Below are 22,848 nucleotides of genomic sequence, written 5' to 3'. Positions count from 1 at the left end.
CATTTCCCCCAGTGATGGTACTAGATGGGCTGCTGAGATTCTCTCCAATGGGGAGGGGCTATATTAAGGTTATCTCTAGTAGGGCTTTCCATGTAAGCATTCGTTGGTTCAGAGGCAAGAGCTGGCCATGTCACTGGGATCCATCTCACAGATAGACAAAAGGGGATAGGGGCATGATGAGTTTTCAGTTCCTTCCCAGCAGGAAGACACTATTTATAGCAGGTTTGCCTGGCTAGTAATTTAAATTGATGTAAATCAACTTGAGTTAAAATTCACCCTAGGGGAAAAGTACAAATTTCCTTTAGTCTCCATAGGCTAAGACTTTCAGAGGTTGCTCCAGTCTACTGCTATGGTCTTCTCAGATCTGGGACAAAGCAAAGTGAAAAGGGTACATGAAATGCAATACCAAACCACAGAGAGAAAGTTTGTTGGTTGCTTTTTTTCTTTTTTAATAATAAAGAGTTCGAAAGTGGAAAAGGCAATTTTCATTAGGCATGTGGGAAGCATCCATCAGAGGAAGCAGGCACCCAGAGGAAGCAGGCACCCAAAGTATATTTTAGAAATCCACACTCATTGCATAAGGAAGGCAATCAGTGTGGGCCTCTCTTCTGTAACCTTGCAATTAAATCTTGGCTGTAAACGAGGGGCTCTGTAGCTGCATCTATTCATTTTCAAACACAATTGATACTGTTTGATAAACTAACTTGTGCAAACACATGTTTGAATAATAGCTGATTAACAACCAATGCTGAACAGTGTCTCCAATCCCTGCAGAGCCCCAGACACAGGAAACAGAGCCCAGGGGGGTGTTCTGGCTGATGCCCACTGGAACCTCGCCTTCATCTTATTCTTAGGGAGTGTGGGGCAGGGAGACTGCCTTAAACCTGCATCTGCGAACACTGAAGAGACTTCGAGATCAATCCTCCTTTTTCAAAGTCTCAGTCCAGGGCAATGTTCCTGAAAAGACTGCATTACATTTTAGATGCACCCAGGGGCTTGCTGCTTACAAAGATCCTACTGTGTGTGGTTCCTTTTAGAAGGCTGGAGATCGCTGGGCTAGAATTTGGGTCCCCAGATCTGGCTTAGTTAAGGCCCTGGCATTGTGATGAGAGCAGGCCTCAGGGAAAAGCAGACCAGGCTGGAAGGCCCACCTCTGGCACAGACCTGGAGGGACCCAGGAGGAGTCACTTGCCTTCTCCTCGCTTCTAAGATTCTAAGAGGCAGAAAAGGTGCTATGGCAGAGGGGGTGCCTCCCCAGGAGCACCCAATATGAAGAACAGACCCAGCTTAAAAAGCTATTTATCCTCTTTAAGTCGCCGTTTTCTTACCTGTAGAACATGGATAATCACCTAACCAAATAGTTCTGAGGCTGAGAGGTGATCATACCTATGCAGCGTATTAGTTGACAATTACTCAGCTCCTGCTATAAACAAGCACTGCACTGTTTTTACAAATATGATCTCATTTGATCCTCATAAGACCCATGGGAGGTAGGCACTATTTTACAGATGAGGAAACTGAGTCAGACAGAGGGTAGGTGATTTGCCCAGGGTCACCCAGCTATTAAATATCTGAAGCTAGACTTGAACTCAGGTCTTCCTGAACCCAGGTGTTTCCGCAATGACTGTCATTTACTACCTTAGTGACCTTAAGTTAAGTCCCATAACTTTCTGGGCCTCAGCTGCATCAACTGTAAAATAAGGAGAGTAGACAAGCAGATCTACTATCCTGTGCTGCCTCAAGAAGGGGCTGTCCCCTGAAGGAAGGACGGACAGATGGGAAAACCCATTTCCCTCTACTCTGACCTCACCTAGCTCTTAGGTTGGAACCTCTTTGATGAACTTGAAGATAAAAAGAAAGGTTTCACTGGACCAGACCAAAGGTACCCAGAAGAAATTGGTGCTGGCAGCAAGATCATTTTGACCCTGGTTGTTTGGGGGTGCTTCTCCCCTCCCCAGCCCCATCCATAGGCAATAAGCTTGGTAGAGAGGCCAAGGGCTGGGTCCTGTTTAGTTTGTATCTCTCAACCTCAGCATGCCCCATTCACTGTAGGTCCTGGAGGATTATTTATTAAATAGAATGGAAGGTGAAAGATATTAAAACAGAAAACTCCTGGGACCCAGGCCAGAACCACAGATTATAGTGAGGGACTCAGAAGGAGGAAATCTGGATCCAAATCCTGCTTTTGGATGAACCTCAGTGAGCTCATGTGTAAAATGGGAATGATGAGTGACGACTGCTCTTGGACCGTTTACCTCCCGGGGTTATCAAGTGGTTCAGGTAACACAATGTACCTAACGTTCTCTGCAAGCCTGAAATCAAGACATGAACGTCAGTTATTATTAGGAGGAGGTTCCAGTAGATGATTATTCTTCAGTTGTTTCAGCTGTGTCCTCCATTTTCTTGACAGAGAATGGTTTGCCATTTCCTTCCCCAATTCATTTTACAGATGAGGAAACCAAGGCAAGCAGGTTCAAGCATCTTATCTGTGCTTGAATGGCTACAGCAAGCTTTAAGTCTCTAATCTTCCCAGAATATCTCAAATAGTCTTTCTTTGCTTTTTAAAGGGACAGAGTCTAAAAGCTAAAGCCTTTAGAGAAATTACAATCTGGACAGTAACCTGCTATGGAGGATCCTGAGGTTTCAGAAGCATGACTGGTGATAAAAAAAGGCACCATGAGGTCAATGAGCTCACCAAAACCTGGAGACAGAAAGTAAAGGTCTCATCAAGGCTTCAAAAGCTGCTTCTAAAGGAGCAAAGCGAGTCTCCGGGCTGGGGCTGGGCAACAAAGTCCTTTCTCTGCTCTAACATGGTGGCACATGTCCCCATTGTTGGTGAGGGTGTGAAATGATGCTGAGGAAATGGTTTACCCATCTGCCTGTCCTTCCTTCAGGGGGCAGCTCCATCTTGAGGCAACACAGGAGAGTAGATATGGCCAGATAGTAGATGTGGTCAGGAAGGGTCAAGTTCAAATTCAGTTTCAGGCACTCACTGGTTTCCAGTGGGTCTAGAAACCACTGAGTGGCTGAGTGACCATGGGCAAGTTATTTATCCTCTGCTTGCATCAATTTCCTCAATTATAAAATGAGAATAATAAGAGCAGGGGTAGTACTGGCCTTGGAGTCAGAAGGACCTGAGTTTAAATCCTGCCTGAGACACTTAATTCTTATTATTTGTATTACTGTGGGCAAGTCACTTAACTCCATTGCCCCACCAAAATAAAGGGGGGGGGGGGGGGAACAAGATTCTCTTAAAGCTGAGAATCAAAAGAGATAATATTTGTAAAGTTCTTTTCACACCTTAAAGAGTTATCTAATAGATAACTATTATTATCAACAGCCTCTTGGCATGGTGAATTACTTCTGACCAATCCTTCTTAGTCAAAAGTAGCAGTTTATTACTAAGAATCAAATCTTTCAGAAATAAAAATGTTTGGAAATAAAGACTTGTAGACTCACAATGCTCTAATGTTAGATGGGATGTTCAAGATCACCTACCCTCAAAACCTCATAATATAATGATTTTTCTCTCTAAAAAGGAAAAAAAACCAGGGTGTTAAGAAATCTCCCAGTAAGAAGTGAGGCATGACTTGAACCAATGTCTTCTGAATCTAAATCAAGGATTCTTTTCTCTCTGTGCCACTGACTCTCATCCCAAGAGTCTGAAGTCCATGATCTATCCATAAGGCACTGTAACATGGCACATGGATTTGGCTTAAGGAGAACAAACAATGGACTGGGGAGAAAGAGTCTCCAAATCTACCCAAGCTGAACAGAAACCTTGGAAATCTAGGACCACTCGTTTAGAGATGGAACTAAAGTCTGGGGAGTTGTACAGTCCCCCAGGTAGTAGGGTCTCAAGAAGATTTGAGGCTCAGTCCTCTTGACTGCACAGAGCATTCTTTCCAACCTACAATGATGTCCCATTTTCAAATGAGGAAACTGAGGTCCCAAAAGAGGAAGATGTTTGCTCAAGCTAATCAGTAGCAAAACCAAGAATGGAATCCAAGTCTCTTGTCTGACAGACCGGGGTTTGGAGATCACAGTTTGTAACTCCACTCTGCCCCGTAATCCTAACTTTTACATTGACCTATGCATGCCAAAATATGAGAGGAAAAAATAGAAAGAAAATGAACAAATACCCCCTCCCCTTTCTTCTGTATTCCCCACTCTGGCTCCTGCTGCTCCTAACTCCGGATGTCCCCAGTCACCCCACCCAGATTTTCCAGTTGGGCTGCTCTCCCAGGCAGCAGTTAAGCCCCAGGCAGCCAGCCACCTGCTCCACGGGCCAGCCCAGAGGGGCTTTGAGTCACCTCAAAGATATGAAAAACTTGTCAGCCCACAGTCCAGACTCTGATTCTTGAAAGGGGGGTTATAAGTTTTTTGTTTTGTCCCCATGTCTTTTAAAGTCAATCAGCAGCATGCTGAGCTTTCTGGATAGGCGCTAATAAGCATCTGGGAAATGGCCCCTTTTAAACCATGCGCAACAATCCTTCCCTGCTTTATCTACTTAAAAATATAATGAAAACAATCTGTTAATTAGTTCACCAAGAGCAGAAACATTCCACACTCTTAAAAGCTCCAAACTAGGGGGTTAGAGTATTAAGGTAATTAAAGAAATCAAAGTACTTCTACCCATTGCAAGGTCTGAATGATCCAGAGTCCATATGCCAGGCCAGAAAATTTAGGAGCAGGTCATGGACCAGGTGTGAAAGTGTGGAGGAACCAGAGCCGCCAGTGGAGAGGCCGGACAAAGCAGAGGCACAGACTATTGGGAAAGGATGGGGGGGACGGGGGACAGTCCATCTCAAATGGGAGAGAGCTAAAAGAATAAAGCCGTCCAGCTGAGGCAGCCAGACAGAGAGACCCAAGGGTGGCCAAAGAGTTAAGAAGACCCACCTCTGACCCATGGGCCCCTGAACAAGGAAGAGAGATGCACTCCTAGACCCTCCATGATTCTAGGAACTAACAGGGCACAAGTGCCCAAAGGCAGAGAGAGATACTTACAGGTCGACTTTCCATGGGTTTTCTCGCAGTTTGGACAATGGTATATGTCGATATCTGGTGCCTCCTCCTCTTCCACACCAACACAACTGGAAGACAGAAAAACAGACACTGATTACTCAGAGCCTTGGAAACTAGGAAGGAAGAGGGCATTGAGGGATCTCTCAGGGCTTTTCCATGGGACCATCCATCTGAGAGAGCATCAGGGGACCTGGGTCTCTCAAATATCAAAGGAATCAGGCACAGTTTAGTGGGGAGGGGATAGCCCTCAGCAGAAAAGAACCTGAATTCAAATTCTACCCCCCAGATAATTCCCATATGTGATCTCAAAGGACTCATTCCTAGGACAGATTTGAAAAAGGGAGGATCTTCTGAGGATGCTTCTAACATCACACACACACACACACACACACACAAGAATAAGTACAGGCCCCCATCAACTCACACCAGGAACATGCCTCAAGTCTCTCCCCATTGCAGTCTAGGTTTTGTTTTCCTGATCTCAACTCACACATTTTGTGACATTGTTTTCACCATCATCTTGCGCTTGGTTTAGCAATGAGGTGGCTGAACATGAAGGCATATGTTGATTTGAAGGCATAGGATAATTGTGCAGTCCCTTCATGACTTTTCACACCTGGCTCCCTTCTACAGACTCTTTGGTCCTGCTATATCAACCTCCTTGATGTTCCTTACAAAGACACTATCCCTCAAGTTCATGCCTTTTCGATGACTGTCCCCCATCCCTGGAATGCTTCCTCTTCCTCCCTTCATTTCCTGATTTCCACAGCTTCCCTCATCTCAACTCCAGCCTTCGGTGACAGGCCGTGGCCCATTCCTGCACCATGACCCACCCACTCAGTGCCTCTGAGACCAAGATCTTATATCATAATTATTTACATGCTGTCTCCCTATTAGCATGGAGCTCCACGTTTTTGTCTTTCTTTGTATCACCGATAGTGAGTGCTTAAATAAATATTTGTTGACTGGAAAGTGCAGACCAAGGATCTTCTGGCATGGCACAAGCATAAGAGAAGATCAGAGAGGTTGATCACCTGAGAGATGATCACCAAGTAACAATTTTTTTTTTTGTCACAACCACTCTAAAAATGAACAAAAACATGCAGCGGTGCTCCGTCCTCTCCAGTCCCCTTCCTGAGCAGTAGGAGAGGACCAGTTGAAAGGGAAGAGATTGTGCTGAGGATCCTGCAGCTCTTCAAGAGTCTACAAAAGCCAGTCTTAGTGCTGGGGTTCCAGAAGGGCAGGTTTTGTTCAACATCCACCAAGTGGATCCACCACTGCTGGAGAAATTAAACCTCAACCAGACTGACATTTTCATTATAAATGAAACCAAAGGGCACAAAGATGAAAAAGACCTGTTCCCAGGTCTTCCTGGGATGTGGGAAACAAACCCTCACCAGAGAGTGGTCCATCACAAGCCCAAAAGTAACAAGAAACATCATTTTACCAGATTCTTACTCTTCTATTCTCACCAAACTTAGGAGGGGGGGCAGTCGACCAACCAATGTAAAGATGTAAAAATAATTGGCATTTGTGCAATCATACTTATTGCAGGGAGTCAAGGAGCTCTGAAGAATTTTACAAAATCCTCCAAACAAAATCAACATAAGCTTTCATGTTTAGTCACTTCACTGACAAATTGAGCATGGGACAATGATGAAAACGATGTTGGAAAACATGAGAGCTAAGAAATGAAGACAACCAAAAGCTTATAGACTTCTCATAAACCTTAAGCTTTTACAACTTAAGTGCTTTCTTCAAAATTAAAGAGGGAAGTATACAGGCTAATGATGTTTTTTTGTATTTTGTATTTTGTATTTAGGTTTAATAACTAAATAGGTAACTGACCAAATGAACAACTGAATAAGTAAATAAATAAAATAAAGCAGGAAGGCACGGTATAAGGTCAGTACTAAATGTCATAAAGAAAGAATTAAACTGAATCCATCCAAGGAGACTGAGATCCAGCGGTTCTGGGGGACTCAAGTTCCTTCTGTTCTACTTAGTATCATCAAGTGACTTTAATTAATCATCTAACTTCTCCAGGTCTCAGTTTTCTCATTTAAAAATGAGAGGTGTTGGGATAACTACCTCTAGCATCCTTCTGAGCTCAAGATCTATGATCATAATTCCAGGATCAGCTACTGGTATAGCCAGGTCATAGACTGGTTTAGAGCAAAGGTTAAAACAAATAAATACTCAGTTGCAAGAAAAGATAAAAATGAAGATACAGTCTGAGATCAAAGCAGCTCCAATTCTATTGCTTACTCTCTTTCTGTTGGGAAAACCACAGTTCTTCCAAAATTCACAATCTTGGATTCATCCTCCACTATGCTCTGACTTTTACTGGCATGGTCAATCCACTGACAAGCTAGACTAGCTCCTCACCCTCATCCTCTCCCCGCCTTCCCTCTGTTCACCCAACTATCACCTTGTTGCAGGCCCTCATCATTTCTCTATTAGGTTGTTGCAATAGCCTCCTAATTGCTATTTCTATCAGCCTTTTTCATCTCCAATCCATCATCCACACAGTTGCTAAAATCATCTTCCTAAAGTACAAGGAATGTAAGTGGTTCCTTATATCCTCAAGGCAGGGAAAAAAGAGTCTATCTACTCTGTTTAATTTGTAAAGCCATCCACCATCCAGCCTTGGTTCATCTATCCAGATTTAAGTCACATTGCTCCTACGTGTTCTAGAAGGAAGGCCCAGCTGCTGTCCTGAATGGGACATTTCATTTCCTATTCCCAAGCTTCTACATACTCATCCTCACCTTCCAGAATCCCTGGCTTCCTTCAAGTTTCAGTCTATGTCAAATAAACTCAATAAACACAATGGATAGCGCAGTGGGCCAAGAGTCAAGAAGAAATGAGTTCAAATTTGGTCTCAGACACTTACTAGCTGCATGACCTTGAGCAAGTCAACTCACCCCTGTCTGCCTCAGTTTACTTTACTGTAAAATCAGGATCATAATCACACCTAGCACCCAGGGATATCATGAGGATCAAATGAGATAACATTCATAAAGTTAACTCAGCACAATGCCAGTAGGCACTTAATAAATGATTATTCCCTTCCCTTCTTCCGTTACTTCTGGAATAAGAAACAAAAAAATCAATAATCCCACTGACTCTCAGCTTTGGAAAACTATTAAGACCGATGAGGAGTAGGGCGCAGCTAGGTAGAAGGTAGGAATGACAGTGGATAGAGCACCAGCCCTGGAGTCAGGAGGACCCAAGTTCAAATTTGGTCTGAGACACCTAATACTTACTTAGCTGGATGACCTTGGCTAAATCACTTAACCCCATTGCCTTGCAAAAACAACAAAAAAAGAAGAAAGGTAAGGAAGAAAGAGACAGGGGCAAAGCACTATTTGATAAACTCAAAGATATAAATTATTGGGTAAGATTCCTTTTTTATCCAAAAATATTGAAGAAACTGGAAAGCAATTTGGGGAGAAAATAAGTTTAGCACAGTACTTTAGTGCTGTCACAGTCAATTCCAAATGAATAAATTGTCTTTTAAAATTAAAAATCATTAAAAAATAAAAGTAAAAATAAATAAAAATAAATAAATAAATAACAAATGAATAAATAGATAGCTAGATAATAAATGAATGAATGAATGAATGAATGAATGAATGAATGAATAAATGAGACTAAAGTTGGGGAGAAGATTCATAACATTCAAGGGATTCCTAACAAGGGATACAATATTCATGAGCTTCATTATCAAAGGAGAAAAGAGACAAAATAGCCATTTTCAATTATATGAAATTTAAAAGCTTTTGAACAAATAAAATTAATAAAACTAAATAAGAAGTTATGGAGTATGAGAAAAAAATCTTTACATCAAGTTTCTCTAATAAAAAGCCTTATAAAAAATTTATAGGCAACTACTACAAATTTTAAAGTTGAGTCATTCCCTAATAGATGAGAGGTTAAGGAACACAAAGAAGAAAGTAAGTCATCAATAATTATATGAAGGGGGGCTAGGTGGTGCAGTGAATAGAACAGTGGCCCTGGAGTCAGGAGTCCCTGAGTTCAAATCCGACCTCAGACACTTAATAATTACCCAACTGTGTGGCCATGGGCAAGCCACTTAACCCCATTTGCCTTGCAAAAAACTAACTAAATAAATATATGAAAAAATATTCTGATCATTATTAAGAAAAGTAAAAATCAAAGCAACTGTGAAGTTTCCTTTCACACCTATCAAACTGGAAAAAAAATGATGAAAGATGTAAATAATCAATGTTGAAGAAGTCACAGAAAGGCAAGCATATTAATTCTCTGTTGGAGGAACTGTGAATTGATCCAACTGTTGTGGAAAATAATGTGGAACTATGCTTGAAAGGTTATAGATCTCTTCTAACCCTTACATTCAGAGATTTAGTTTGAGGCTTATAGCCAGAAAAAGTCAACAGCTAAAAGAAAGAATTTTTAACTTAACAAAATATTTACAAGAGCACTTTGGGGTGGGAGGGTGGGGGAGGAGAGAGGGAAAATATTCAAAGAAAATGGGAAAATGTGTGCAAACTTGGAGCCAAAAGAACACTACAGTGACTTCAATCAACACTGAAATGCAGCAGCATTGGGATCAAATAAATACAATCCTAACCTTACTTATTTAAAAATCATTGGGCTGAAAATAAAATACATTTTCTTCTTTTCTTGCACAAAATAACAAACTATAATAGAAGCATGTTACACATTCTCTGTCAATCACCATTACTACATTGGAAGGTTTAGCTTAATTGTTTTGGATATTTTTGTTTTGTTTTTTAAATGAGAAGGCATTATGAGGAGAGATGTTTATTGAGAAGTGATTATTGTACTGAAACAATTTTTTTTTAAAAAAAAGGAAACAGAGGTAAAGAAAATATGGAAAACCTTACTGAAGGAAATTTCATCCCACACTAGATCTGTTGCCTTTCTTTCCATCTCTCCATCAACATACTGCCAATATGGATGAAAGTGAAGTAACTCTGCCTCTAAGGAGATTTCAGGAGTCTTCCCCATAGTAAAAAGAAGCCAAATAGAGGGATAATCTCCAGGGGGCCTTTAACCAAAATCATGACCTACCACCCCAAAGGTTAAGAATTAAACCAATTTTTTTAAATCATCATTTTCAAGGTAAAAGTAACAACTTTAAGGATTTTTTTCTATTAGATATTTCACTTTCTATTATTATCAATCACCTCTGAAAACACTTTGAGAGTTCAAATGGATTATGGGTATATTCTTGGGTCCTATATGGGAAGGAAAAATGGAGACAAGGAGCCAGCTGGCTTCACTGTGAGAATCCATCAAGGTACTGTAGAGTACAATGACTAGAGAAACAAAGTTGTTATAGCAAAAGTCACCAGGACAGGTGGGATTTGATACCTTCATGGGGAAGAGCTTCTTGGAAGTCTCTACAAGACTGAGAAAACTGAGAAACACTTTGTTTCTCTAAGATGGTCTATATCATTCCTATATAAAAGTTACAATCAAGCAATGGTGGCAATTAGAGGGCTACTTGCTTTCATTTTTTTGGTTTTTTTACAAGGCAATGGGATTAAGTGACTTGCCTACAGTCACACAGAGAGATAATAATATTAAGTGTCTCAGGCCAAATTTGAACTCAGGGTCTCCTGACTCCAGGGCCAGTGCTCTATCCACTGTGCCACCTAGCTGCCCCCATAGATAGCTACTTGCAAATCAAAGTTATCCCCCTAAACTGATAATCCGAGACTTTAATTTTCACTACCATGACCCTGATCCAGAAGTTTCTCATCAACAAAATAGTCAATGTCATTTCTATATAAAAGGTATAATCAAGCAGTGGTGGTACTCTGAGAATAATTATCCTTCATGACCCAGGATACTTTCCTTGACCCAGACCCTGCTCACCTCACACCTAGGATGCTGCCATAGTATTGGTCTCCCCATGTCCCAAATCCATTATCCTTCCCCAGGTGTGCTCCAAACATTCTCCTCTTTTTAAAAAATATATTCGATGAGTCCTTTCTATGTATACAAGATCAAGTCTAAAATCCACAGATTCACATTCAAAGCTCTCCTCCAACTATAATGGTGCCATACTCCTCAGTGGGAGCCATTCGGCCCACTCTTCCACCTGAGTCTTGGCTCACATATTCCACAAGCTTCCACTCCTGATGTTTCACTGCTCTCTTTTAGGATCATACATCCACAAAAATCATCCCTCACCACTCTCTCGTTTGCATCACCTATGTCAGAATTTACATCCTGCACCCTTGATGAGGCCTAGAATCTTAATTTAATTTGTATCTCTTCTTTTTTCTATTACACACACAAAAAAGGACTGGAAGGGATGGGGGAAGGGGGGAGTGAAGGTGCCCAGCAAGGAATAAGTTGGGGGGGAAGGAAGGTAGGCCAGCTTGGGTTCCTTCACAAAATGGAAACTATAGGAGGCTCTCCAGAAGGAGGGCAGGATATCCAAGAAGGCGACAGGTATGTGCTAGGGCGACAAGAGTCCTCCCCACAGATGCTTAGAACATACATTCTTAATATTTATGTCATGTCCCACCTTGAGAAGTCTGATGAATCTAATAAACCCCCCCTCCAAATGCATGAAATAAAATACATAAAAGGTTTTATTATAAAAGGTTAGTTAAAAAAAATCAGTCAAGATGTAATATTTTGCCTTTACAAGTTTCCAGACATAATGAAATCTAGCCAAAGACCCACTAGACCTAGGTGAAGAACTCTTACTATCTAGAAGATTCCTACTAACTTTGTAATTTTAAGCAGATCATATTTCCCCCTCAATTTCCTCATTTGCAAAATTAGGGGGTTGGACTGGAAGAACGGACCTCTAACGTCCTTTCCAACACTAAATCCTGCTAATTCTGTGAACTATGAGTCCTAAATTGTGTGGTGTTTTCCTTGGCTGGCCTAGATCATCAGTTCTCAGTATGATACAACCACAATACCTAAACCAGAGCCATAGCACATTCTCTGCCGATGCTTGTTGGATGAAATACAGCATCCTAAGTGGCATCCCAAGTCTTGAAAAGTTGCCTCTTTTTTTTTCAGCAGAGAAAAGCTGAGCTCCCCAATATATTAGCCCTTGATGAAGCCAGGGAAAGGAAAGGACTAAAATGAAATGTTCTAAATCCACCTTCCCCTATCATTGGCAGTCTGCTCTTTTAAACTATTTAAAGCCTTTCTGAACTCTCAGCCAAAACATTCCTTTCAGTCCGGGGGATTTTTCATTCATTCATCCAAGCAGTTATCTCATTCATTCCACAAATTCTATATAACTATAAACCTTTCACCCTACTAGAAGGAAGAAAGGAGGGGAATAAACATTTATAAAGTGTCTGAGTATGATAAAACACTTAACAGTTATCTGATCACAGCCAACCTTCAAGGTAGGTTGTGGTATCCCATTTTACAGTTGAGAAACTGAGACAAAATGAGATTAAGTATCCAGGGTCACACAACTAGGCAAGTATCAAACCAGAGCTGAATTCATCTTTCTGACTATAAAAGTAACCTTTTCTTTGACTTGACAAGTTTACATAGGTATGTTCTTTTCTGAAGTCACTCTTCCTCTCCACTCAAAGTACCTGAAGCAATGTCATCTCCACTATGACCAAGTTTCCATTTCAGTCACTGGTGCTGAAACCTGTCCTGCTCTCACCTGGGCAACTACTGGATGAAAAAAATTTGGTTCAATGAAGTTACAGCTGCCTCACTGGTCACCTCAGCATTCATCTCTCCAGTGATTCTAAGGACTAACAGAAACACTTCAATTCCTCAATCATTATCAAGGAATGAGGAGCCTGAGGAAGCATGTTTTCCAAATAACGGAAGATGATAATGCTTAATAAAAGCTTCCTTAAATACATAACACACTGCCTGCCTTACCAAACAATTCTGGATATAATTCAATTTCTCTCTTAAAATGTCTTCTTGTTATTACAAGACATCCATGATTAGAGCATTTTTCAAATTGGTGACATCCTCACAAAAAGTTCCCCAAAGGCTGGGTTTTTGAAGTTTTTGTGACTTTTTCTCAGTTTTTCTCTCTTTCTTTGCCATCAAATTGCCAGTGTCACTTTTTTGTTACTCTCAATGCACCTTCAATACCTCAAGCAACATACTGCTACTATGGGGAGGAACTCAAAAAAGATAACATAGGAACTACATGCAAAACAATGAGAAATGTTATCACATCATAAAAGAAATGACAAATTGGAAGAACTGAGGGAAGTATGAGAATCTCATCAAAATGCCTCACATAGTAGGATGATCCTATTTTGTTTGCAGTGTCTTAAGAACTGGTGGACTCTTAGTTTAATCTACTATTCAGTGTGGGTATTTGTCCTATATTGTCCCCAATAGAAGTTCATTCATTCATTCAACAAATATTTGAATAATGGTATCATAAGACAATTTTTCTATATTAGTTTTTAATACCATCATTTCCTCAAGTCAGCAAGTCACATCACTAGCCAGAGTTCGCAGAATATAGCTGACATCTAACTTAAGCTCTGATGATTAACCAGTTAGTGAAAAGAGGTTTACTTATGATGATCATATCAAGTATGAGATAGAACTGCAGGATTAATGGTTATTCTGCAAATTCCAACTATTTCCCTGTAACCAGTATATTTAATGAGTTTTTAGGTTGAATTGAAATCTGCCTTTTGATAAGGTAAGAGATTTTCTGCTATCTGTCCTTTGATATGCCAATCTTTACTTTCCCCTCCTCCCTCTCTATTTTACTTATGTAACTAAGACCTATAAAAGGTTGGTAAAACTGCTGCTTATGTGACCCTCCAGTGATGTTTCCTTCACTATTTCACAGACATTCTCTTTCCTTGGAAAGTGAATTTATAGGTTGAGTTAATTGCCTGGTGGTAACATACCCTCTAAGCCTAATTCTGACCTCTGAAGCAATACAATGTCTGTTTTTTCTTTCATACAACTGTATTCCAAGCATATGAAGGTGACTAAAAAGTATTTCTCCTGCCACCCCCATTTTCCTCCACCCCTACTTCAGTCCCATTTTTTTCTTCTTTAGGGCAAATTTTCCATTGTAGAACATTGTAGACTCTCCACTTTGGAAGGTGCCTCTGAGATCACCCCTGATCCTCTACCTGAATCTTCTTTACCTGAAGCAACCCCCAGCTTCTTCCTGAATAATTGTAGAGTGGTTTAGAACGAGTATCTTGTGAACGTGTTATTGATTGGGGGGACTGACATAGGCATTAATTTAATTCTAGACTTTGAGTCAGATGGAAATGTTATGAGACTTTTGTGTAGAGGTGTTGTGATCTAACTTCAAAGAGATGCTTTTTCTGAGGTCATATACGAGGCATGCTCAAACCCAGCCACTTTCCCCGCCCCCCCCAGAGGATAGGATATTGAATTTGAAATCTGCAGGTTCTGTAGTCTTATCACAAGTGCTATGCTTATTTATTACCTGTGGGACCCTGACCATAGAATTTAACCTCTCCATATCTGCGGTTCGTTATTTGTAAAGACCATTTGGACTAGATAGTCTTTGAGATACCTTCCATTTTTAAATCTATGATCCTGTATCCCCTCAGCCCCTAACTTTGAAGTTGAGTCCCTTGGGAATAAAGATTTCCACAGGAACTGAGGGACTGGTTCAGGTAGAGGACATGTGGAACTCTGTCCAAAATTAGGCATACCTGCTGACTGGTTGCTCTACTTCCCATTCTAAATATCATTCTGTTTCATGACCACCTTCTCTCTAGACTATTAATTAGTTCCATGAAAGCAAGGGCTGCATGTTTGCTAAACAAAGTTTCTTTCCCTTCTGCCCCACACCCAACACCCCTAATATCATAAGTAAAGTAGTTGCCCTGCATGATAAGGTAATTATTAAATGTGTTAGAAGTATTAAATTGTTGTTTTATCACCTACTAGGTACTGAATGTTCATAAATTGAATTGAATTTTTTACCATGTGGGTGCTATGGTATAAAGTAAATTGACTTAGATGATAAAAGAGTCTACTATGTGCTAAACCAGATCAACACAGAAGAAAGTCTAAAGACCCCCAGTAACAGCAATAATAACAACCATAGGGCAGGTCCTGAAACATGTGAACTGCCCTGGCCACACCAGTGGAGAATCCTGTTCGTTCAAGCACAGGACACAGGAAGTACTTCTTCTGGATCACCATCAGCATGTGATACCAAATGTGGGTCACCATTACAGACAGCAACTTGGGACAACACAATGAATCTGGCAACAGAGTCTTTCAGTGCTACAACATATACTATTATTATTAGGAGTAACAGACTCTACAATGCAAAGACAGGAAAGAGACATTCTTCCTGTGGGCAAGCCACTGTTACTAAATAGATGGCCTCGACTAAAACGTCTCCATTGCCTTTTTTGCTGAACACAGCTGCTACTCTTTATTATTTTATTAGAATTACCTATTTAAGTTCAGAGCCCAAATAAGGGTCATGATAATAGGCAGGTAGTGGCTAGCCATATAAAATATGAACTGAGAGAGGAGAGATGGAGAAGAACATAATGCTCAAAACACATTTTTAAAAGTAATTGCTCCTGTGATTGTTCCTATTATCCCCAGTGGGCTCCCAGTTAACAAGATCCAGTGTGGGCAGTAAGGAAGCAGAGGAATAGAATTTGTCCATCAACCAAACAGAACTCATTATCTTTGCCCCACCTTCAAAAAAAATCCTCTCTGTTATTGTTCAGTAAAGACCCACTTATCTTCTAAGTTCAATTAAATTTATACTATAACATCAACATGATAAAAATTCAGTTCGATTTTCAAACATTTAGTACCTAGTAAGTGATAAAACAAGCACGTAAACAAAAAAGAGAGAACTTGACCTCGAGGTACTTATGATCTAATGGTCTATAAGCTAATAAATGTTTTTTGATTAACTGACATGCAAAATAAGGGGCAGGGAGGTTTGGTGGGGGAAATGCTCTCTTGGGATGAGGAGAATTTCCCAACTCTGGGTACTATCAAAAATAGCTATGAGAAGTTGGGTGAGTCTCCTCAGGGTCTCAGTTTTTGTTTTCTTTGAAATAAATGGGATTAATATTAAACACAAATCAGTATGGACAATATTTACCAGACTATTCACGGCTGGCAGGAGGTGGGGGAAGGGTGGGGGGGGAGGAAATTATATAACTTAAAAACATGCAAATATGCATGTGGATGAATGTTAAAAAAAACTTTCATAACATGTAATTGGAAAATAAAATAACAATTGAAAAAAAAAAAGAAATGAATAGATTTGGTCTAGAAAATCTTTATGGTACCAACCAGCTCTAATATGGCATGCTCTACCATTCTGTTCTGTAGATGAGTAGTCTAGGTCCTTGTTCTAATAGTCTTTTTTCTCTATATCTACCAGCTCTAATATGGCATGTTCTACCATTCTATTATAATTCTGAAAAGTCTAGGTCTTTGTTCTCTGGTTCAAAGTCCCTTCCAGTTCTGATAGGGTGCAATTCTGCACCTAGGCTGAGCACTGGTAAACCCAGTTTGTACTGAACCAAAGGTAGCTATATAAAAAAGGTTATATTATACCATAAGACCACAGAAAATGGAAAGCATCTTAGAAATTATCTAATAAATCTTACCTAATTGAAGAATTTCTTTTAAAGTGTAAAAACTTAGTTTCCCTCTTAAACTCTTCTATTACCTAGGAACTCACTACCTCACAAGTCACTTATCCATGACTGAACGGATTAGTGGTTAGAAAATTATTCTCTAGACTTGGATGAACTGATCCAGAATAAAGAGAGCAGAAGCAAGGGAATGGTTTATATCCTAATACCAACATAGTGAAAATAAACCATTTTGAAAGACTTAAGAACACTGATCAACCCAATGGTCAACTGTGATTTTAGGGGGCTAAAGAAGAATGGTGCCTACCTCCTTTTAGAGAGGTGATAGAATAAAGATGCAACAATACTTTTGGACTTAGCCAGTGAGCTGGAGGATTCTCCATTTTCATTGTCTGCAGGTCATAGAATCATAGATTCTAGGGAGCTGAGAGCCTCTGAGGCTACTGAGTTACTCTTTCATTTTACTGATGAGGAAACTCTCTGGAAGTTAAATGGCTCCCTCAAGTCACATAGGCAATAAGCATTGAGATGGTGGGACAAGGTAGAAGAAGAGCCCCTATAGAGGACAGAGTAAATACCTTGGCCATCCCAAGCTGTAAATCTGAACACTTTTCATAAAAAGCAACAGGATTGTTGGCTTTTGCAGAACTATCAAAAATTCCTTTTTCAATAGCACTTTAAATGTTACGACTTCATCGTGGCATTTAAAGTCATTCATAGTCTGTTTCCAACTTACTTTTTTAACTTATTAAACATTATTTCCCTTCATGCATTCTTATACTCCAACAAAATTGACCTACTTGCTGCTCCCCAAAGAGTACACAATCTCCCACCTCTGTGCCTTTGTCAGGGCAGCCTTGCAAACTTCGAATGAATCCCCTCAGCCTCTTAAAATTCTTAGCTTGGTTCAAATCCAGCCTCAGGCACTTAATAATTACCTGTGTGACCTTGGGTAAGTCACTTAACCCCACTGCCTTAAATAAATTTTTTTTAAAAATAAAATATAAAATAAAATTCTTAGCTTGTATTCAGACTGAGATCAACTACCATCCCCTCCAGGAAGCCTTTATTTATATCCCCTAGCTTGACTGTTTTCTCCCTCCCTCCCTAAGTTATCTCCTATTTACCTATCATCCCCACAGTAGAATTTCAGCTCCTGGAGGACAGGAGCTCTCTAGGCTCTGTTTTGTATACTCAGGAAGTAGCACAGTCTGATGCGAAAGTGAACCAGCAAATGGCTGTGGCATTACCAGGCTCTATGGATGATTCAACTCTACTAAGTCCTCATCTCATTCTGCAGAGGACAACACTGAACCTCCAAGAAGTGCAGGGACTTGCCTAGAGTCCCATAGTTAGTAAACATTGCAGACAGGATTAAAACTAGACCTCCTGACTCTTAAGATCCAAACACTTCTCCTTACACCACAAAGAGTCCAATTAGTCCAATAACTATCTTTCTGGTACATCATGAATTAAAGAGGCTTTTGTGAACTGATCAAGCAATTTAATTATCCTCTTGCTTTTTTTAATGGTCATGTGCTTAAATCACAAATTATTTTTTAAAAATATAATAGATTTAAAATAGATTTAAAAATATAATAGATTTTTATTGACATTTTAATGCTTTTACATTGCTCCTTGCCACTTCACCATCTGAACCATCTTTTATAACAAAAAAATTAATCAATACATTGAAAAATCTAGCCTAATAATGCACTATTTCACACCTGTAACCCACCTCTTCAAAGGAAAGAGGAAAGAAAGACATTTTCTCAGATCTCTTCCTGGAGACCAAGCTTGCTCTTTAGGGAACAGCCCCTAGGTTGGTGGACTGGTGGAAGAAAGGAGCAGACTCTCCCTAGGTGACCAGAGCAGCAGCCAGAATCCTTCCTCCTTACAGAGATAGCTCTGTGGAAATCCAGGTCCTACCCACATGGCACCAAGACAGCAACTGACCTTGTCTTATTCACATCTTTCTTCCAGTCACAAGCACAACCATGCCGAATGGTCCACGCTTCCAGATCATACAGTACTTCCTGTATCTGACAGAGGGAGGAAGCAAGGGTACAACCAAAAGATCCTGCACTTGCAAGACATCACCTTTCTGCCTTTCTATTTAGGGCCCAAGTCACACCCGAACCTCACCCTCAACTTCACTGCATTATGTTTCTGTCTCATGGACCTGAATCTATTTTCTTCGAACTGCAGTCACTCATATGGCATGAGATGTCATCATGATATGTATGGCTGATCTCACCATTCTTTTCTCCCTCTTGAGATGAGAGAAACAATATTAAGTCCATGCTCCCTGTTCACAGAAGCTGTGAGAGCAATAGGCAAGACATGAAAACCTCAGAAGGGTTTGAGTGTGGGTCATACCTACATATATGGAGAGTCTCTAACTACTTTGAGCTGCACCTCCTTGGCAAGACCATACCTTCATGAACCACCCAAATTCAAAGGATAGACCTTTTAAGGACCTATTGATCCAACACCAAGTGAACCATAACTCAAGAGTAATAGTGGCTGTGAGGGTTGGGAGGGGAAATGACCAAAGCCTATAAAAGACTATTTTTAGCCAGGGCGTGACTGATCAAGTGCAGCTGAGGGAATGCAGCTGTTCAGGGATCCTGAATTGCATGCTGGTGACATTAATCATCTACAATCATAACCAGAAGGGACCTTGAGATCAATTAGTCCAACCTCCACATTTTACATATGGGGATGTTGAGGTCCATTCTTCCCCTCCTGCCAAGTGAAGGTGATGGACTCTTGTAAGATCATCCAGCTGGGGGCGGCTAGGTGGCCTAGTGGATAAAGCACCGGCCTGGCCTTGGAGTCAGGAGTTACCTGGGTTCAAATCCAGTCTCAGACATGTAATAATTACCTAGCTGTGTGGCCTTGAGCAAGCCACTTAACTGCCTTTGCCTTGCAAAAACTTAAAAAAAAAAAAAAGATCATCCAACTGATGAATGGCAGAGCTGGGGTCTCCTGACTCCTAAAGAATCAGGTGTTCTAGGACATCATTCAGTCCCTTAGAAACTATCACATAACTTGAATCAAAAGAGGTAGTTATGCAGCATAAATAGAAAGAGAATAAATATAAAGTTGTTAAATATGAAGCTGTTTGAAAGAAGAATTATTTTGGAGGAAGGGGGAAGATCAGGAAAGGCTGCATCTTGATGGTTTTCTGGAGTTCTAATTTTTGGAGAATAGAGACCAAATGTGTTCTCAGTTCTGCCACAAACTAGCTGTGACAATGAGCAATTCATTTTCTGTCTCTGGCCTCTTTTTAAAAGAAGAATGCCACCTACATTCTCTAACTCACAATTGAGGAAGGCACCTGGCAAACTTGAAATGCTGTTTAAATACAATTAGCTTTGTCCCTGTTTGATCAATTTCACAAGCTGTTTTGACCATTGCTGAGTGTCAGAGGAAAAAACTGGAAGAAAGCTCCATGTAAGGAGAAGTTTCCAATAACAATCATCCAACAGCAGAATGGGCTATGCCAGGAAGACCAAGAAAGTAAAGGTTAAGTGGCCATTCATCTGGAATGTTCCAATTCCAATTAAGGTAGAGATGGGACTAGAATCCTCTGATATTTCCCAGCTTTTACATAATGAGACTTTGCACCATCCTAATCCTCTAGGTTGGCAAGCTAAATGTCATCCTCAACCCCTCACTATCTCTCCCCATCTCTAACCAATCTATTGCCAAAGCCTGCCGGTATACCTTTCAAATATGCCCCCTTCTCTCCAATGACAGCACCAGCTCTCCAGTGCAGGTCCTCATCACCTCACACCTGAACGATTGCAAGAGACAGCAAGTGGGTCCATTTTCTTCAAGTCCCTTACCACTCCAATCCATTCTCCAATCAGTCAACAAAATGATTTTCCTAAAGCACAAGTCCAACCATACCACCGCCTATTCAATAAATTCCTGATGCTCCCTATTGCCTTCAGGATCAAGAACAAAGCCCTCTATTTTAACATTCAAAGTCCTTCATAATCTAGCTCCCACCCAGCTTTTTATACCATAAGTCCCCCACTGTACTCTCCAATTCTCCTTGATGTTCCATATAAAAGACACTCCACTTCTTGGCTCTGGTTCATTTTTGCTGACTGTCCCCCATACCTAGAAATGCTCTCCCTTCTCATTTCTGCCTTCTAACTTCTTTCAAGTACCAGTTAAAATTCTACTTTCTGCAGGAGGCTTTCTCAATCCTCTTAAACCTAATGCCTTTCTGCTACTGTTTCCTATTTCATCTTGAATATAGCTTGCTTATATATATACATATATATATATATATACATACATACATACATATGATTTGTTTGCTTGTTGCCCCCCACTTTAGATTGTAAGCTCCTCACAGGGACTATCTGCTGCCTTTCTTTGTACCACCATGCTTAACCACAGCATGAGGCTGTGGTAGGTATCTAATAAATGCTTACTGACTGATTGGCTGCATAACAATGGATGCCAGCATGGTTCCAGTTGTATATTTGGTATCTGATTTTCTGTGTAGGGATGCTTCCAGTCATTATTCTCTAAGACACACCTAAGTAACCTTGGGTAACTCCATGAACTTTTCTGTTTCTAAAGATAAAGAGGACAGAGTAGGCATTTTCCAAGGTCCTTTCTCACTCTTGACAATCTACAAACCAGGATCTTACAGTGTGATCCAGCTGCTAATTTAATAATAACAATAACAATCATAACACAAGTTCAAGAACATTTGGGTTAAAGCAAAAGAAGGACTGAGTTCACACTGAGAGAGCTGACCAAAGTACCATACTCCAAATCCCTCAGAGGGCAATCTGAAGCATCAAGGGGAGGTTTGGCCACACTCCACAAAGGACATCAACAAATAATGGAAGAGCCATCAGAACAATGAAAGTTTTAAAAATTATCTCATAAAAGGATTTGAAAGAATGATGTTCCACCTAGGGAAGGGGCCAGGGGAGATGGGATTGGTCTGCCAATATTGGAAGAGCCACCAATAAGGGGGGGGGGGGGGGGAGGAAGACATGTTTTTTCCTGTGTGGATTGTAGAACCAGGACCTAAGGGGTAGAAGTTACAGGGAAACAGATAATATATCTTAATATAGCAGAGGAATTTCTAAGAGCTGGCGCTGTCCAACAGTTCCTTGTGAAATAGTCAGTGCTTGTAAGTGGACAACATCTGTCACAGAGTGGCTGCTGAGGGGGAATCCTTCACCGAAAGGAGGTTGGATTATAGGGCCTCTCTGGGTTTTGATGGAAGTCGACCAGACGGAAAATAAATTCTTCCCCCTCCTCCTCCTTCTTCTTTTAATGTTCTGAGTTTATAGTAAGTTTACTTTAGATTGGGGAGAGGCCGCCTGGGGGGGCTCAGCTATGGGTTGTTACTGAGGACACCAGGTGGGTTATGCTTCAATCTCATTCTCTGGTAGTATCTCTAAATCTATATACAAGGATGTGTCTATAGATACACATCTCTGTTTCACAGAGACAAAGGAAAAGGGGGGAAGAGAGAGGACAGAAAAGAGTAGCTGTGAGATGTTCTGCAGAATCAACATAGAAAGTTTTAGCTAGAAAGGATCTTGCCTACCTGCTCTGAAAGTTCAGAGAAAGAAATCTGGTCTTTTTTTTTCCAACCCTGATGATCTCTCTCTCTCTCTGTCTCCTCCCCCTTTCCACACAGATAGAAAGAATCTGAGGGGGAGGGGAGGGAAAACTGGAAACCAGCACTGCCATGGTGAAGATTTTTTGCACTTGGGGATAGCTTGTCCCATGGAACCACACTGGGATGCAGCACTGGAATGAGGACTGGAGTTGTAGTTAAGACCTGGGCCCAGACTGACTCTTCTGTTTACTCTACCTCTTCAACCTCAAGCCAATCTGTGTTGTCTTGCCTGTGAAATGAGCACTAAGTAATCTCAAAGATCCTCTATACCTTTAAAGCCTAAAATTCTATGTTTCTCAGGTTCTAGGTGGGTATCTGGTTCCAACTGATGAAATGACTATCCTGAACCAAGAAAAGGGATCTATTTCCCTTAAAACTGGGTGGGGGGTGGACCAGAAAAACACTGTACACCCTAACAGCAACATGGGGACAATGATCAACCTTGATGAACTCGCTCATTCCATCAGTGCAACAATCAGGGACAATTTGGGGCTGTCTGCGATGGAGAATACCATCTGTATCCAGAGAAAGAACCGT

At 40.7% G+C, this 22,848-nt stretch overlaps 1 protein-coding gene across 3 annotated transcripts in view; it reads right to left on the bottom strand.

Moving 5' to 3' along the window:
• Positions 1-22,848, bottom strand: part of PHF2 (PHD finger protein 2) — a 184,295-nt gene that overhangs the window by 74,497 nt on the left and 86,950 nt on the right. For all 3 annotated transcript variants that reach the window (XM_074198346.1, XM_074198347.1, XM_074198345.1), the window contains exon 2: positions 5,008-5,093. In XM_074198346.1, the coding sequence (XP_074054447.1) occupies positions 5,008-5,093 (86 nt within the window). The remainder of the gene's footprint in view (positions 1-5,007; positions 5,094-22,848) is intronic.

This window comes from Macrotis lagotis, chromosome 8 (assembly GCF_037893015.1).
Source record: "Macrotis lagotis isolate mMagLag1 chromosome 8, bilby.v1.9.chrom.fasta, whole genome shotgun sequence".
Lineage (NCBI taxonomy): Eukaryota > Metazoa > Chordata > Mammalia > Peramelemorphia > Peramelidae > Macrotis > Macrotis lagotis.
This window is presented reverse-complemented; position numbering and strand designations above follow the sequence as displayed.